We start from the raw sequence: 18,361 nt of genomic DNA on the forward strand, positions 1-18,361 counted from the left end.
GGGGTGTAGACGGGCAGGGGCAACGAGGGCGCCACAGATGTCCGCAGAGAACCACCATGTTACGACACCTGCCCTGCGCTTCCCTTAGAGCATGCAGGAGATTCTCCCCCGACGACCACTACTCCCTGGGAACACCAAAGTCACAGGGAATGCGGGCTTAGCGATGTCACGGGAGCAAAATACAAGAGTTAACGAGGCCTGGTCAGGCAAATGGCACAAACCAAAGACTAAACACTAGTAAAGACACCGTCCGGCATACTGGGTGGGGCAGGAAGTGCTTTCCAAAGAGACAGGACACGCCCGGTGTCCAGATAATCTAGCGAACCTAGAGCCAAGAGAGTATGATGGATTTGGAACCAAGAAGTTTGGGGGAGGAGTCTAAGATCCTAACCAATCACATAAAACATGAGCTCCGCTGAGCCTGTGCCAGGGTCACGGGGGGAAGGAGATGACCTCATCTCTGCCACAAAGGACACGGTTTCCCCGGAAGGCAAAGGAGCCTAAATACACCGTGTTCCCAGGACGGAGGTTCGACCCCCTTGGAAAAGCAGCTGGTCTGCGAGGGCCTCCGGCCTGGGAAGCTCTCTTCTGTTACACACCCGGAATGAAAATCCACAGCACTGTTGACACAAATCGTGAGGAATCAAGCGTGAAATACACACACTTTGAAAGCGGGAAGGACTTCACGGGCTTTTAAAAACGAGGTCCTCTTACTTGGGTGCTTGGGCTCCACGGCGACCCTCACGATAGGCGTGGCTTCGAAGTTGAGCGGAACGAATGGTGGGCAGGACGGCGAGCTACACAGTGTTGCCGACTTCAGCACAAAGTCCTGAAGGCCTCCTATTCCTGCAGGGAGGAAAAGATGCACGCGGTCAACGAAGGATGATAAATTCTGAATTTACGCTAGAAAAATAAGAACATCGACCCAGAACGTAGGTCACAGAGGTAAACACTCAGAAATGTCGCAGGGAACGAGGCAGAGCCTCACGGAGGTTTTGCACCTCTGGATGCTATCTGGTTGTCCGTGAGGAATACGGGCGTTCTGCTGGTTCCTGTTTTCCAGATGCACAGCTCGTGCGGTCACTGCAAACTGGGCTAAAACATAGGTACTCTGACCCCAGAAGCGATCATGTCCAGATACGTGTGTCTGAAAATACTAATTATTTCTCATAACTCCTGGTTTTCAAAATACGTTGATTTGACGAAGAGGGGTCTCTACTGGAATCCTCTCTTTTCCCAAATACTTACACAGGGGTCAAGGGCGTTTAGAGACTTCAAGTTTGAGCTTGCTGTGGCATTCCTGACCCAAACCACCCTTCACAGTACCCCAGTTTTAGAAGGAACGTTCCCTATAATTCCTGTGCTTCTTAGATCGAGGTCATCAACGATCTACTGACTGCTTAGGTTTAGAGGTCGGTGCTGAGCACCATGGAGGAGAAGGAAACGAAGCCAGAGACCCCACATTCAAGTTTCTCGCCTGGAGAACCTGTCCTGCAGTGTCCTGCACCAGGTAAAGGTGACACTGTGCAGTCTCGATTTATGCCCCAAGAAAGAGTCCTCAGGGAGCCAGATCGCCCCCACTCCCGCGGGCTCAGGGAACTCCCACGGCCGGGAGGTCTAGGATCGAAATAGTGGAAGAGATTCCATCTCGGGCCTGGAAACCGACCCGGGCACTCGGTGCTGCCCCAGGTCCCACCTCAAAGCAAGTAAACCGAAGGGTTTCCAGAGGCCAGCCCGGGGGAAAGGAGGTAGCACTTAATAAATTAATTTAAAAATAATAAAATAACGTTTTCTAGTGGAGCAGAAATAGATGAGAAAGGGACGGTGGGGGGACCCAGCACAGAGGGCCGCAGAGCTTGGGGGCCCAGGGGCTTTGGACCACCCGCCGCACGGGGTAACGGCACAGCGGGGCCAAACGTGCGTGAGGCTGGACGTAACAGAGACAGAGCATCAGGGGACGTGGTCACCGTGCCGTGGACTTTCCGGGGATGGCCGCGCAAGGGTGAGAACTGAGGCAGAGCTGCGAGCCCTGGCGGCCACCTGGGAGCCAGGAGGAGGGGACGAGGGGGAAGCGGGGGGAGGCGAGGCGAGGATCCCCATCTCGGCCATGGACGACGACGCTGTGATTCCTGTTCAGAGCACTTGTGAGCCCTTCTCTCGGCCTCACTGTTGCCATTGCCGTGTTCGTTCTTTATGTCCTACACACTTTAACTCACAGTCCTTCCTCCGGACTGGAGCTGCTCCTTTTATTCTGCGTCTACTTTTCCTCTCTAGTACCTTTCCTGAGCCTTTCCTGTTTGGTGTCTAGGCTTGAAAGCTTACAAAGCTGTGCTTTCAAAGGACTGATAAATATTTCTTCAACCTTCTGTTGGTTCTTCACTGATTCCAGTTTGAGGGCGGGGGCACCCACAGACACCTCATCAAGTGCCTTCAGTGAACGAGTCAACACGAGCGCGGTGCTGTCCTCAGAGCTGAGACTGCGGAGGGGGACACAGGAGGACCCGTGTGACCATACGCTGCGATAAACGTCGTACCTAGTAAACACGAGGTCTGTTCCCGGAAGACACAGAGGCTGGCATGGGGGTGGGAGAAGGGCACCAGCGGAGGCCGGTGAGGGACCGGTCACGACCCGCAGCGGCCCTGGCGGGGCAAGCACGACTGCAGAGACGTGTCCCCCCGTTACTTCCACTTCTCTGGGACCCTGCACCTGCCACTGGTTCTTCCGTCCGGTCAGCACGCGGTCCTGTTACGTCGGATCCCGAATCGGAGGCACGGAAGTTTACCTCTGGCTCAAGCCTTATTCCAGCCACCTAAGTTCTCCCAAGTCTTAGTTTCCACACGCACACCACACACACGCAGCACGTGCGGGTACGGGGACACGGGAGCCTGAGAAGCAGAGTGTCCGAGTCCCAGGCACAGAGTCAGCACGCGGCCAGTGCAAGCGTGGGCAGCCGTGGTTACCACGGGCACGGCTGTACTGCTTTTTTATTAGAAGTTGTTAATCAGTTTAGGGTTTTTCCTGGTGTATGATATGAATTGTTATTTAATTTTATATACACACTATTAACTAGTCAATTGTAAAGAAGGCTGTAATAACTTCCTTTAAAGCATAAATTCGTATTCATAATTAGATCCATGCGTGAGCTTTGTCTCCTGTCCCACTGACCTAAATTTACACAGTATACACAGTTTTATGTGATGCTCCAAGACACGCATTCCCACTCAAATGATTTAATTAAATGGGGAAACAAAGGTTGCCACAGGAGAAGCATAAAATGCCTTGTACAGTTTAAAACAATGCTGGAAATTTGTCTTAAGGTTAAAAAAAAAAAAAAAGAAAGGAAAGAGATACGGCTTTCTACAACCAGGAAGTTATGACCGGATTTCTCTTACTTTTCAACTCGAAATATTTCCAATTAAGAGCAGGAAGAGGAAGAGGAGTCATTTCTGTGTGAAATGGCACCTTCATCGCGAGTGCACGGCAGATTCTGACTGAAGTGATCAGAGAAGGAAAGGGAAGGACAACCTGAATGTGCCGTGAAACCAGAGCAGAGCGCCCCGAGCCATGCGCTGTGGGTGGGGTTAAAGACAAATTCACAAGGGTCGGTTCCTACCTCCTTCCTTGAGAAAGTAACAAGTGTGCAGACAGCACAGCCATGCTGGGTGTCTGATTCCACACCAGTGACAATGAATGGAGAGCCCAGAAACGCCTATGTGGGAACCCGGACGTGAGCAAGGGACAACCGTGGGGGAAGGGAGGGACTACTGGGCGAACGCCACTGCAACAACCAGCTGATGAAGTGGAAAAATAATACATGTCCGTCTGTCACACGCCACGTAGAAAAATAAATTTCACATGGATCAAAGCCCTAAACGTGAAACATACAAGTTGAAAGCACAAGTCACAGGATGCTACACTAAAGGCCGGTAACTTCTTCCTACTATATGATAGAAACTGTATCACAAATATGGCACAAGATTAAAAGCGACAGGGGCCACCTGAGTGGCTCAGTCAGGTAAGCACTTGACTGTTGATCACAGGATTGTGAGTTCGAGCCCTGTTGCTGGGCATGAAGCCTACCTGGAAAAAAAAAAAAAGTTACAAAACAGATGTTCTCAATGTTTAAAGCAGACAAAGGATCAGCAAGCATCATATATAAAGAGCTGGTACAGATCAATGAGAAAAACAGGCAACCCACTGAGCAACACAAGTGAAGAACATAGGCAGTTCTAAGAAAAGACACTGAAAGGAAAGGAAGCCCTAAGTAGTCAGAAAACATATAAAAAAGAACCTTAACCTAAAAAATTAACCATGTAAACGGAAATCAAAACAATGAGATAGTTTTTCGCACCAACAGAATTGGTGTTTGTCTGAAAAAGCCACGGACTGGCAAAGGTGTCCTGCCCTGGAGATGGCAGGATTGTCACGAGCACGCAGGAGAACGATTCTGCACGCTCAGCCAGTGCAACCCGCCGGTGTGATTTCCAGTCACGTGTCCCGAACGGTGTTGACCACGGGCACGGATGTACTGACAGCATCCCACAAAGCAGTGCTACAAATCAAGGCAATCCGGTCACCAGAGGGGGCGTGTCTAGCTGGGGCCTGCCGCTGGCATTCGGCGGGCAGGGCCAGGGACCAGGGACTTGCAACGTGTAGAAAAGTCTCCCGCGTAGAGCTTCCCCGGGTCATGCGGCTTCTGCGCACTCTGCTGGACGAGACTATTTACAAGGATCCGAGCTGAAACCTAACTCCGTTTTAATGATGAAGTACTTTCTTCACAATTTCACGTACACTGAATTTCCAGGAAGCCTGCTCTGCAAATGAGCTGTTCGCCACTTTACTGTGACAGCCGCTCACGGCCCCTGAGCCGTCGGTGCCATCCATCTGCATGGAGCCACATCTGCAGGCTCACGTCCACGGCGACTGCAAGGGGCTGACTTGATTATGCCGTCAGTATAGCCAAACGGGAGCATTTTCAAGCCTTTCGGTTCCTTCTGTGCCTGGACGCTTGCACCGCTGGAATGACCACACAGCGATGAACGCTGGCGTTATCCCGCACGCGTATTATACCTTGCACGGGTCCATTTGGGCCCTAGAAGCTGGAACTGTGCCCTCACCTCTGGACCGCCACACTTGGATTTCTCCGGTGCCTGGTGTCCGCAGAGGGACTCTTGGATTCCTATCTGACAGGGAGCCGGAATGCTTCTTGAGGTTGACCGAGGTTCTGAGAGTGAGGGCTCTGCCAGCCTTAGACTGAAGGCCCCGTTCACTCTTGGTTCCACGGAAGATCCCCTCACAGGCCATCCTGGCACTAGACGTGGGCCCACGTCGCCTGACAGGACCCCTGTGTCCTCTCCCATATGTACTGATGGCCTATTAATGGTTAGTATTTTCTTCAAAGTCAGTGCAGCAATTACAGAATCTGGACGGGCCTATGGAACCTTACAACCTAATATACTGGGGTTTATTTAAGAGTAGAGCTCAAAACAGTTGCTGAAGGAACGTTCCCTATAATTCCTGTGCTTCTTAGATCGAGGTCATCAACGATCTACTGACTGCTTAGGTTTAGAGGTCGGTGCTGAGCACCATGGAGGAGAAGGAAACGAAGCCCGAGACCCCACATTCAAGTTTCTCGCACTTTGTTACTGTGAGCGCCCTGGGAACATTTGGAAAAGTCGGCCACATGACTGCTGGTAGCTTATTCCAAACCCTGAGCCTTGGAGCTTGAGCTGTTTGAGACTACTGGTCCGTAGTAGCATCCTGATGCGGCACAGTTACCAGCGCATAGATACAACTCGCTTCATACCAGAGCCTACGGATGAAATGTAATTCGGAAGAGGAGAAAGAAACAGTATCAGAATGTTAACTAGACTTGAAGCAAACGCAGGTCATTTTAATCCAAGCCAGTACCCTGGCCAGCTCCTACGGCTCTCAAAGGAGTTGTTACTAGGGACTGATCACGGATGAATGAGGTAAGAATATATCACTTTAAATATCAGCGAGGCTTACGTTGTAGTAGTTACGGGGTTTTAGTTTTATAATAAATGAAAGCAATAGGTTAGTACCGTATTGACCCCTTAAAAAGGACCAAGGTGTCTGGAACAGAGGCTGGAGTAGTGGAGACTCAGCTTTAGAAGTGAAAGTAAGGATGGGGCCCAAGACGGTCCGTTGATTCTCATTTGCGGCCCCCTTGTGCAATGACAGCTCAGTAAGACGCCTACGGGGACAGCTGTCATCGCTCTAAGTAAGAGTGCCCTAAACTGCAGGCAGCAGGCTAATACACTGTTCCTGTCGATAAGATACCACACGGCTGCTACAAACCGAACTTCTGAAGACCTACTTACTTAGACACAGATAAAGCAGAATATAAAATTCTATGAGGAAAAGATGATATGCAAATCAAGATATTAAATCAAGAGAAAGATAAGTAAAAATGAAAACTGTAATGGTATTAGGCTTGAAATTACGTGTGGCCATTTTTAAATAAAAAACATAATTTTTACCATGAAAAGTTGTTAGACACAAGCTACAAGAACTTCTGAGGATTTTTCGTTTTTGTTTTTGTTTTTAAAGAGCTGCCATTAACAGGATCAAATGAACGTAAGCCGTATAATCAGACTTACGGCACAGGGGGCAGCACCTGCGCGGAGGGTCCAGTAGAGTGGAGTTGCCGCTGTTTCCACAGAAAATCTGAGTCCCACCCACACCATCTCACAAAGGCCAATTTCAAGAGGATCACGAATCTAAATATCATAAATAAAACTGAAAAGCTTACAGAAGAATGCCACAGTCTTCATGACTTTGGAGTAAGCAGATTTCTTAAACAGGACAGAAAAAGCACTGGTCGTGAAAAATTAATAAATATCACACTATATTAAAATTAAGAGCTGCGGTTCATCAAAAGACACCGTTAGAGAGCAGAAGGTAACTCTCTGAGTCAGAGAAAATATCTCCAGTCAATACATCCAACCAGGGACTTGAATGCAGAATATATAAAGTATGCCTACAAATCAATGTAAAAGAAGTCAGAGAACTTTAGAAAGAGTGGGTAAACACTTAACAGGCATTTCGTAGATGGGCAAAAATCAACGGTCAATAAATAAATGAAAGGGAGCTGAATGCCGCGGGTCATCAGGGAAACCAATACAAGATACTACTCCACACACACCAGAAAGGCTCAAATAAAAGAAAAACAAAAATAAACGCTGGCCAAGATACGGAGCAGCCGGAATTTTTAGCAAACTCCTGGGGAGGCACGAATCGGTCCGCTCGCTAAGGCTGTACAAACGCCTACCCTACGACACAGCAGCTCCTCTTCCAGCACACGTTTCCTGTGTTCAAATACGCAGGACAAGACGTGCACGGGAATCCTCAAGGCAACAACATTCGTAACAGCCAAACACTGGCAACAAACTCCGCGTCCCCCACCGGAAGAGCGGAGAAGGGGTGGTGGACACACGGGACGGCGAAGAGAACGAACAGGTCACGACCACGCAGTGACGCGGGGGAGTCTCACGGCCGGGACGCTGAACGAGAGAAGCCTGACCCACGAGTACACTCTCCGTGATTCGGCTTATATCAAGCTTGAGGACAGGTACAGCAGATCCGTGACATCAGAAGCCAGGGTGGGGGCCACCCTTGGGGAGGGGGGGGAGAAGGGGGGGGGCAAGAAGTGGAGGGATGCCAGTTATGCTGTGTTTCCAAATCCAGAGGCCGGGGACACTGGCGCGTGTTCAGTGTGGGAAAATCTGCCAACCTGTGGTTTAAGGCTGGCATACGCCTGCTACGCATCAAACGAGATGTACTTAAAAACGTTACCCGACACAAATTACACGGCTATGTGGCCACCTCAAGTGCTCCCGAGTCTTTGAGAGGCGCGGTTACCTGCAGGTAATAAAGGTAAACCGTTTCCGAGCCTTCAAGGCGGAATTGGCAGCAAAGGAAAGAACACGTGGCTGGTCTCCTTGTGTCTTCCCGCCACGTGGTCCGGTGACTGATGAAATGTGTCTTCCACAGCAGCGATCTTACGTGGACTCTTCTGAACACTGTCTGTCCGTGACAAATCGCGCCCTGACCCCAAACGGTGCAGCCCGTCCCCTCCTGGCTGCGGGCATCTGTCTGTCCTCTGGTTCCTGCCACTCTGCGGTTTGTTTAGAGGTGGGTCCTTTTAAATCCCCACTGGAAGATGCTCAAAATGGTTTTGAAAACTATTCTTTGGTTTTTGGTCTGCTTCACTTTTCAGGGAAACAAAACAATTCTAGCAAACATCACATAATTCTCCACCGCTGCCTTGATCTACAGAAAACATCCAACACATCACACAAAGAATTTCTGAGAGCCTGCTTCCGCCCTTACCAACTAGCAGCGCTGAAATCTAACCACCGTTAGAGTAAAATGATCCCACTTACATCATGGGGAGTGCACGCCAGTTCTAAGGAAAAGAGAAAGAGTGCTGTGAAAAGTAGGTCGGCAAAATAACGCGACAGTCGTTTCGAGTCGATTATTTCCATAATACGGTCCACAGTGGTCTTGGGTATGGGAGCCTCTTCACAAAGACCCCAGAAATATGCTGGGAGGTGAGACTGTCACTTCTAACTGGCCCCAAACGGGAGACCCCTAAAAAGGGATGTCAGGAAAACCTTTACTCTACCGGAGCGCTTGGTGCGTCTCCTCACACGGCCACAAGTACCCTTCCGCACGTACCACCAGGCCCTGTCCCTAGCGAAACCTGTCGCAAGCCAAAGAACTGCACAGAGCAGAAGTGCTGATGCAGCGTCTACGAAGGAGGCGTCAGAGGACGGACCCGTGCAAACCATTCTCTCAGGGCTTCCCAGCCAGGCCTACCAGGGAGGCCAGATTAGCCACAGCCAGTTCCCGCCGGCTCCCTGTCCACCGGTCGCGACAGGGCCTCCTTTGGGACCTGTCCGCCCGCCTCTCTGGGGCTGTTCCTCAAGGGCCCGAGAGCTCACACTTGCCACAGACACTCAGGCACTGGCGCTGTGAAAGTGCCAAGACTGTGCGGGGCTCTCTGGGCGCTCTGCTCTGCTAGGTGCTTTGAGACGCCACCCGCGACCGAACGTCTCACAGAGGTCAACTCTTGCAGCTTGTACCCTTGCGTTCCAAAGGTTGTGGTCACGGGAGCAACGGGCCTGGGCCGAAAGGTTCCTCCCTCCAGAGACTAAGGCTTCGTTCCTAGATTCTCTGTTGTGTGTACTTTCCTATTCCTTAGGAGGGTTTCCTTCCAGGAAGCACCTCAGTCATCCTCAAGGGCCCGTTCTACCAGCCACTTGGAAATGACCCACATCCGAACACATCCGAACCCCAGAAGACAACGCGGTCCGTGCTGAGGCTGACCCTGGCAGTTCACTACCCGAGTTACTGTCCTACACGAAGAAAAGGGCTCACGATATTCAGCTCAGGTGGCAGAAAGGAGGGCAGCAGGGGATCCGGAACAGCCAGGTTTCCGGATCCAATATCACCAGTCCGGGCCGGTAAAGGCATCTCGTCGGCAAAACCGTCACCGCTTCAGATATCAGGGCCTTCCTTAAAGTTCTGCAAACTTTCATGGCTTGCTTATAAAGCAGCAATGCCCTTGACTTAACATAAACTGTCAACTCCAGCAAGTTCTCAGAGCCCATCCGTTTTACAGACGAGGAATCTGAGGGGCACAGCGGAGAAAGGCCGATCCCAAGGTACAGTCCTGGTGACAGCCCGAGCTTCCCGACCCAGGCCATGGCTTTTCCCTCTGTGCCTTTGTTCTGCAATGTATTCGGACAGATGAGCTCTATTGTTCCAAGGACAATAAATCGTCCTAACATCTCTGCTCCTTTCCAGAATCACTGAAAACCTTGCTCCTGTAGTTTCCCCCACCAAAGGAAGAGTAAAAATGACCACTCTGGTAGAGCAGGAGAAGAAAGGAGGGAGATGGTGGAGAGGACGAGGCAGGGGGCCACCCACCCTCCCGCACGACCGGGAGCACACAGGGTCGGGAACGCGGTACGCGGGGCGGAGGGGGTGAAGCGGTCACGCCCAGAGACGCCGGTGTCTACACCCAGGACCGTCCTTAGGGAGCAGAGGGCTGGACGAAGGCCCTGTCTGCAAACAGCTTCATACACGTGAAGCTGCTTTAACACGAACATCAGCTGAAACCTTGGAGGGGAGAAGGGCCTTGACAACTGAAGCCTGATCAGGGATAGAAACCGGGAGAGAACACCAGCCCCGTCTCCCCCAACAGCTCACACCCTCCACAGGCAACACCACCAGCTCAGGCACATCGAACACCACTTGGTTGTGCCGGGACCGCTATTCCCGGCTCCCATCTCCCCCCCACCCCCCCAACTATAGCCTCACTGCCTCTCTACCTGGACACACACCAGAAGGGCCACGCCTGGCACCCAGCAGGCCCTCAGCAGATATCTGCTAAATAAACGAATGAGCATTTGTGTTAAATGTTGATTAAAATGAAGCGGTAACTGATTAAACTGGCAAAACAAACAAACAAACAAACAATAACAACAACAACACAACATAAATGCAGTGATGGTCAGTACAGCATTCTCTGAAACAGGAAAAGCCATGATCCATTACCCATCAGAAAGGGAATGGTTTAAAAAACTTGAGGTCCATTCATAAAGTTTATTGAGCCGTGAAAAGAATATAGTAAATCGGAAGGTGAGAACAGATTCTGGGATACAGCACTAATAAAACATCCAAGCATATATGCTGATAAAACAACGGACTAGAGTAGAACAGCAGGAATCACGAGACTCGGGGAGACTCGCCTGCAACACGCGGGTGTATGCACGAAGAAGATACACACGGTACACGGGCACACCGGACTGTCGAGGACGTCAACGAGGGGTGCCTGGGGGGCTCCGTCGGTTGAGCGTCCGACTCTTCATTTTGGCTCAAGTCATGATCCCAGGATCATGAGATCGAGTCCCATGTCGGGCTCTGCATGACATGCCTAAGATCGATCTCTCTCTCTCTCTCTCTCTCTCTCTCTCTCTCTCCCCCCTTTCCACCCCCCTCTCTCTCTCTCAAAAGAGTAAACATAAAAACAACAAGATTCCTACAGTCGGCCCTTCCCAAAGAATACGGAATGCACAAAATGATATCCCAAGTTCAGGCAGCTCTCGACACCCAGGGTCTTACGATTCCATCAGCACGTTTCCGTTCCGTTCACAAACAGCTCACTCTACAGAGACTCACTACAGGATTCGGTCCCGGATTTAACGGACTGTGATAAAGTGACCAGGTGACTAGTAAGACCTGACTTAATTTGTACTTCTGCATTTTGCACACAAGTCCAGGAAAACAATTTTTATTATTTAAAAAAAATTTTTTTATGTTTATTTATTTTTTTTATTTATTTTTTTAATTTTTTTTTTCAACGTTTATTTATTTTTGGGACAGAGAGAGACAGCACGAACGGGGGAGGGGCAGAGAGAGAGGGAGACACAGAATCGGAAACAGGCTCCAGGCTCTGAGCCATCAGCCCAGAGCCCGACGCGGGGCTCGAACTCACGGACCGCGAGATCGTGACCTGGCCGAAGTCAGACGGTCAACCGACTGCGCCACCCAGGCGCCCCATATGTTTATTTATTTTTGAGAGAGAGAGAGAGAAAGAGACATCATGAATAGGGGAGGGGCAGAGAGAGGGGGAGACACAGAATCCGAAGCAGGTTCCAGGCTCTGAGCTGTCAGCACAGGGCCTGATGTGGGGCTCGAACCCACCAACTGTGAGATCATGACCTGAGCCGAACTCGGACGCTCAACCGACTGAGCCACCCAGGTGCCCCAGGAAGACAGTTTTTAAAGCCTCTGACTGTCATCTGAGATGACAGGTCACAGCAGCCCACCTCCCTGACGAGGGGCCTCTGGCTGTGTGAGCGTGTGTGGGGACTCACTCCTTCATCGCGAACATCTACGGGGGGCGTCCGTACGTCGCCTCCCGTCAGGCCCCTGCTGGCTGGCCTGTGCTGGATTCCGTCACCTTCTTCCGAGGGACACCACTGCCTCCGCTCTCACTTGCTGGAAGAACACAAGCCTTTCGCTACCACGTCTTCCCCAACACTTCTGTTTCCACGGAAACCCCTAGGAACTTCCAGCTCCCTCCTCCGGGTACAGGCCTCGCAGTTAGCTGCGTGACAGAGGTGTCCGGCTGGTGCCGCCCGCGGGGCCGCTGTGAGCCGGAGTCCGAGGAAGCTGCTCCCTCCCCCTCAGGCTTCCTTCGGCGAAGCACGATGCCGGCTCACCAAGTCACGGGTCCCCACGATGGCCACCCGCAGGTGACGCATCATTCCATTAAGAAAGGTGAGACAAACTGAGTGCGTCCAGAGGGAGGAGGGGACGGCCAGCTGCCGGGAAGTCACATTTTACGGGGACAAAGGACAAGGAGCCAGAACGTGGGGTGAAGTGAGCTTGCAGACAAGCAAGCGGGAGGGAGGCCGGGTTCCCCTGTATGTCCGAGCCGAGCCCCTCCGGCACGGGGCATTTTTCTTTACGTTTATTTACTCATTTTGAGAAAGAGAGACAGAGAGAGGGAGAGAGAGGGAAGGAGGGAGGGAGAATCCCAAGCAGGCTCCATGCTGACAGCACAGAGCCCGACGCGGGGCTCGAACCCACGAACCGTGAGATCATGACCCGTGAGATCATGACCTGAGGCGAAGTCGGACGCTCAAGCGACTGAGCCGCCCAGGCGCCCCGAGAGCATCTTTCCAAAGGCAGTGGACACAGAGGCAATGATGAGGTCCGCAGGAGGGAGGGGTCCCACAGCAGGAAAGAGGGCTGGCGGTGATGGCCCATGGGAGGCCCGGGTCTGTGGGGGCAACGGCTGAGCTGAGGACCTGTCCCGGGCATTCTACCGCACACGCCCTCGGGCTGAATACTGAGGAGCCAGGAGCATCGATTTCTCAAATGTGGGGAGAAAGAAAGGCTGAGAAGCACATTTTGTAATGATTTTGTCCTTAACACAAGCTTGGTTTCCTTCCTAACTGCAGGCGCTGCCCACGCCCGGGGGTCCGCCCACCTGTCCAGGCAGCGGGGATGGCGGTAAGAGTCGAGGTGGCCATGAGGTTGCTTTCTTGGGAAGCCGCTCTCACGGCTCCTTCAGTCAGCTGATCTCCTTACGCTGTGGGGTCATCCCCCTCCCCCCCGGGGGGCCCCTCGCTGTTAGCGGTCACTGCCCCCGGGTCCCGTCCCCGCTCCCCCGCCCCACGGACGGCCCCGGAGGCCAGCTGAGGAGAACGGGTGTGGCGGAGCCGCACCCGCCCTCCCTGAATCTGATAGAAGGAGCTGGAAGAAACGCAGTAAGAACAACGCTCCAAGGACGGGCCAGGAAAACGTACTCTGCGGCTCGGAGGCACTGCATCTCTAGTCTTGCGAGTATGATCACTGGTTTACAATAGGCCCCTTGTTCTCTGTTTGTGGCCAGGGTCAGCTGGCAGCTGGCCCCACTTCTGAGGCAGTGACTGAAGCCAAGGCTGAAACAAAACCAAGCACAGGGTTCCCGAAAAAGTGCACAGCGCCAGGACACCCGCCCAGAGGGAGAACGTCAGGTCACGTCAGGAGCCCCGGAGGACACGTTATTAACGAGGGGCTCACCTTTCGGGGGGAAGCGGCCCTGCGGTCCCGCCCCGGGTCCCGGCTACTTTCTGTGGGGGCTGTGGCGCTGCAGGGCTCCGAGGTGACGGGACACGTGAACGAGGCCAGAACGGAGGCCAAGAACAGGCACTCGGGGTCCCCACTGTCATTATCACCAGTGCTTAACAATCCTTTTGAATCTTGAGACTTCGCCTTCGACACCGTTAGCAAAGGGTCGTTATAAACGCCTGCCCTGCAAAGGCCAGCTGCTGCACGGCCACGCGGAAGGTCTACGGTGGAGACACGCAGACGGGGCTGTGCGCGGCCACCCCAGGTCCCGGGACCCACAGGAGCAGGGCTCCGGAAAGTTCCAGCCAGGACTGCACCACTCCCGGGAACCTCACAGAGCGACGGAGGCGTGTTAGTTTCAACCAAGTTATCAAACACCGGGCCAGACGAGCGCCTGCGATGATGAGGCTGGCGTGGGAAGCGCTGAGCTCGCACCCACCTCCGGGCCGGTGGGCTTCCTGAGTGCCGGCAACCTCCTCCCGTCGGAGGCACCGCACCTCAAATCGGGGCCCAGCCAGACCCGCCCGGACAGCAACTGACGTGGGGTGGTGCACACCCCCCCCCCAGCACCTCCTCCAGCCCTGCGTGCCCCTCCTGTTGTTGGGGGAATCCCCCTGCCCCCCCCCCCCGCCACCTTCTAGAAGAAAATGGAAGCCAGGTGGATTGTAAGGGAGAGGATGAAAATTCCCGACTCCCAAATTCCTCGGGGGTTGACAGATAAAGGATTTTTGGATGAAACGAGGTGAAACGGTCCACCGCCAAAATACATGTATCATGAAAACAGGGAAATGCAATTTTTTCACGTGAGGCCCTGGGACAAGAACAAGGCAGAGTCAGGTGGATGAGAAGCCCGCCAAGCGGCTACAAAGTCAGGAGACCCGACTCCCCGGACTGTGCGGACACAAGCAGGTGCCTCAGGGAAGGACCAAGACACCTGTCTTCAGGTCCGGGCAGGACGACACCTCGGGGCGGCCCGCACAGGGACTCCCGGGACACGTGCGGCCGGCCGCGCAGAGGACGTGTGACCCCCCCGGGAGTGCCCAGTGCCTGTCTCTGGCCTCCGTCCCTCCACCCGGTCAGGACGTCAGACCACTAGTTTCAAAACTAAAGACTCCAAGTTAAAATTACACCCCCTCACACGGCGGGCCAAGGTAAAAACCAGGTGGATGAGGGAGTGAGACATGAACTCGTTCTTGCTCCTACAAACCCCACGCCAAACGCTAGCCAATGGGGATGTTCACCAGAGAGCGGGGGAGACCAGCACTCTTCTCGACACGCCACTGCTTTATTAATTTGTTACAGTGTGTCTTCTTTTTTTTTTTTAATTTTTTTTTAATGTTTATTTATTATTGAGAGACAGAGAGAGACAGAACATGAGCATGGGAGGGGCAGAGAGAGGAGGAGACACAGAATCTGAAGCAGGCTCCAGGCTCTGAGCTGTCAGCACAGAGCCCGATGCGGGGCTCGAACTCACAAACCGCAAGATCGTGACCTGAGCCGAAGTCGGACGCCCAACTGACTGAGCCACCCAGGCGCCCCACAGTGTGTGTCTTCTTAAAAGGAAAGAAAAAATAAAGTACGGAAAGCTAGATAACACCAGCAAACAAATTTCAACTTCTAAATTCCTAAGAGAAATTAAGGAGAAAAAAAAAGAAAAGAAAAATCTCACCTTTGCCTAGACGTTTTAAAAATTCCTCCATGGCAAAATGAAAGTTAAAAGGCAAACCAAAAAGTACACAAAAACTACGGAAAGTGTGTCTCAGAACAAAGATTAGTAGCCTCCACGTATAAAAAGAAATGAGAAAATGAACACAGCCCAATTTAAAAACGTAGCCAAAGACACAAAGAAACAATTCCAAAAAGGTAACACAAGGGGCCAACAGATATGGAGCGCTCCGTCTCATTAATAAGAAAATAAATGCAAATTTAAATGAAAACTCCGTACCATTTGGTATTGACACGTACAGGGCTCTAAATGTCCTACTACTCTCGGCCTAGGAAAGGATACAGTATCCCCTCACAATTTAGGTCTCTGTAAGTGTATCACTCTATTCCCACCCATTCCTAACGCATGTTCCCCCTCTCCTCAATGAGAAATGCAACCTCACACTGATCTTTTCAAACTTATGTGCTCTTTATCAGCTCTGATGTATTGATATCTTCCCATTTTCTTATTTATGTATATACTGGTACCGGTTCTTTCTCTCCTTTCTTCAGTGGAATCAGTTACTGATATTTTTGGCTTATAAATAAAAGCAGAAGGTAGTTTTTTATACTCAGAGTTTCAGAACCACATCTGTAGGGTTTGATATGTAGAATCTTACTTATGTCGATTTCAAAATCCAAGTAGGTACTCTCCTTTTTACCTTTAAATAATATCCATAAATTGGGGCGCCTGGGTGGCTCAGTCGGTTAAGCGTCCGACTTCAGCCAGGTCACGATCTCGCGGTCCGTGAGTTCGAGCCCCGCGTCGGGCTCTGTGCCGACAGCTCAGAGCCTGGAGCCTGTTTCGGATTCTGTGCCTCCCTCTCTCTGACCCTCCCCCGTTCATACTTTGTCTCTCTCTGTCTCAAAAATAAATAAACATTAAAAAAAAAATTAAAAATAAATAAATAAATAATATCCATAAAATGCCAGGCACCGGGCACTAGGGGGAAAGGCCATTAACATAACACAAAAATATTCCAAAGTACTTGCCGCGTTGTCTGCCTCTCTGGTAAGGCCCAACATGGAATATACTCTCTTTACATAAAAAATAAACGGAAATGGCTGCTTGAGCAGTCGAACACTGGATCGGGCTGAACGGAACCATTTCTGAACGTTAGATGTTCCGGCTTCACTGTTTTTTGCCAGAAGCACCAGAAGCTTATTTCTGGATCCTTTTTCGAATATTTATTACCTTCAGTTTTGAGAATTTAGCTTACTTACAAATTATATAATTTACTTTATAATCACGGCTGAGTGTAATAACTGGTTAGCAAAATTCCCGAGAACTGAACACCTGGCTCTCGTGAGCCCCGCAGCGCCCTCTTCCCTGCCCTGCAGGGACCAGGACAGCTCTTCCAGACCCGAGCTGCCCCTGCAGCTTGCTGGAGGGGGCTGTTGACATGACGTGGCTCTGCTCCTGTTCCTGCAGGAACAGCATTCCCGGGGCTTGCGTCCTCTCTGACGGCGGGGGCTCATCGGGTCCTCTCTGACGGCGGGGGCTCACGCTGCTCTCCCCTGCGGCGCTGTGGGACCGGTCCCAGTAATTCGGGGGCTCACACAGGCCCTCTGCTGAGCTCCTCCCCACTGGGACCTCGGCCTGCAGGGCCGTCAGCTACTTTCTGGAGCTGAATTGTTCACCGTTCCCCTGAACCCTGAGCTCCCTGATCACCGCACCCCTTGGATATTTTGTTGAACTTTCTTGCGTAAGCTGTTTTTGATCTGTTTTTAGCGCCATCTCACAGATGCTCTCGGTCACACACCACCTTACAAAGGAAGCTGGCGGGGGTACCGAACCCGGCTGTCTCTGCCGTAGTTTCCTGCGGGGGAGCACCTGCCAGTGAGCAGGGGAGCCAAGGCCGGGATACACGGTCAAGCTTCCACTTTCACTTTCTACTTCTGGTGGTGAAAAAAAATTACTGTAAGATGGGAGGAACTTCCACTAACACCGTTCGGTTACCATGAAATTCAAGTGCTTCGAATCAAGGGATTACTACACCCTGTAGATGCAAACTTAATCTCCACTTTGCTCTAAAAGTGACTTAAGAGGTGGTATTTTAATGTCTAACTGGCGAGAATAATTTTGAATTAAGATTTTATTACTGACTTTTGTTTTTAGTTTATTTTATGATGTAACAGCCTCTGCGGTTTCTATTCTGCAGACTTGGGATTTTGCTTGAAGTCTACAATCCAGTTTTTACATTTAATTCACACACAGAAAGGGAGGATATACACCTACTGAATTAAGCTCATGTTCTAACAAGGGACTGAGATGGACCCAGGAGGACAGAGAATTCATGAATCACGGTTTCCCCCCCTCTGAATTCTGGGGACCAGAAGAGAAGCCTGATGCTGACCTAATTTTTTCTTTTTCTCATGGGTATCTATCCCTGCTTTAAACTATGTGGATGTTCTGGAATATATACATATATATATTTTTTTTTAATTTTTTAAAATGTTTTTATTTATTTTTGAGACAGAGAGAAACAGAGCATGAGCGGGGGGGGGGGGGGGCGGAAAGAGAGGGAGACACAGAATCAGAAGCAGGCTCCAGGCTCTGAGCTGTCAGCCCAGAGCCCGATGCAGGGCTCGAACCCACAGACTGCGAGATCATGACCTGAGCTGAAGTCGGACGCTCAACCGACTGAGCCACCCAGGCGCCCCTGAATCAGTCTTGTCATCGTTCTAATACTAGTTTTTCTTCCACCAAATTCCCCCTGATTCTTTTTTTTTTTTAATTAAGAAAAAAAGTTTTTAATGTTTTTATTTATTTTTGAGACAGAGAGAGAGTGCGAGCAGGGGACGGGCAGAAGGACAGGGAGACACAGAATCGGAAGCAGGTTCCAGGCTCCGAGGTGTCAGCACAGAGCCCGACGCGGGGCTCGAACCCACGGACCGAGAGATCCTGACCTGAGCCGAAGTCAGACGCTCAACCGACTGAGCCACCCAGGGACCCCTATATATTTTTTTTATTCTTGAAATTCTCGAGATTTCCCTGGGGTC

The 18,361-nt window shown here is 51.4% G+C and overlaps 1 protein-coding gene across 1 annotated transcript in view; it reads right to left on the minus strand.

Annotated features, from left to right (window-relative positions):
- EFL1 (elongation factor like GTPase 1) overlaps positions 1–18,361 on the minus strand; it is a 118,353-nt gene that overhangs the window by 29,054 nt on the left and 70,938 nt on the right. The window contains exon 16 of the mRNA XM_043554619.1: positions 715–846. Within this exon, the coding sequence (XP_043410554.1) occupies positions 715–846 (132 nt within the window). The remainder of the gene's footprint in view (positions 1–714; positions 847–18,361) is intronic.

Source organism: Prionailurus bengalensis, chromosome B3 (genome assembly GCF_016509475.1).
Source record: "Prionailurus bengalensis isolate Pbe53 chromosome B3, Fcat_Pben_1.1_paternal_pri, whole genome shotgun sequence".
NCBI lineage: Eukaryota > Metazoa > Chordata > Mammalia > Carnivora > Felidae > Prionailurus > Prionailurus bengalensis.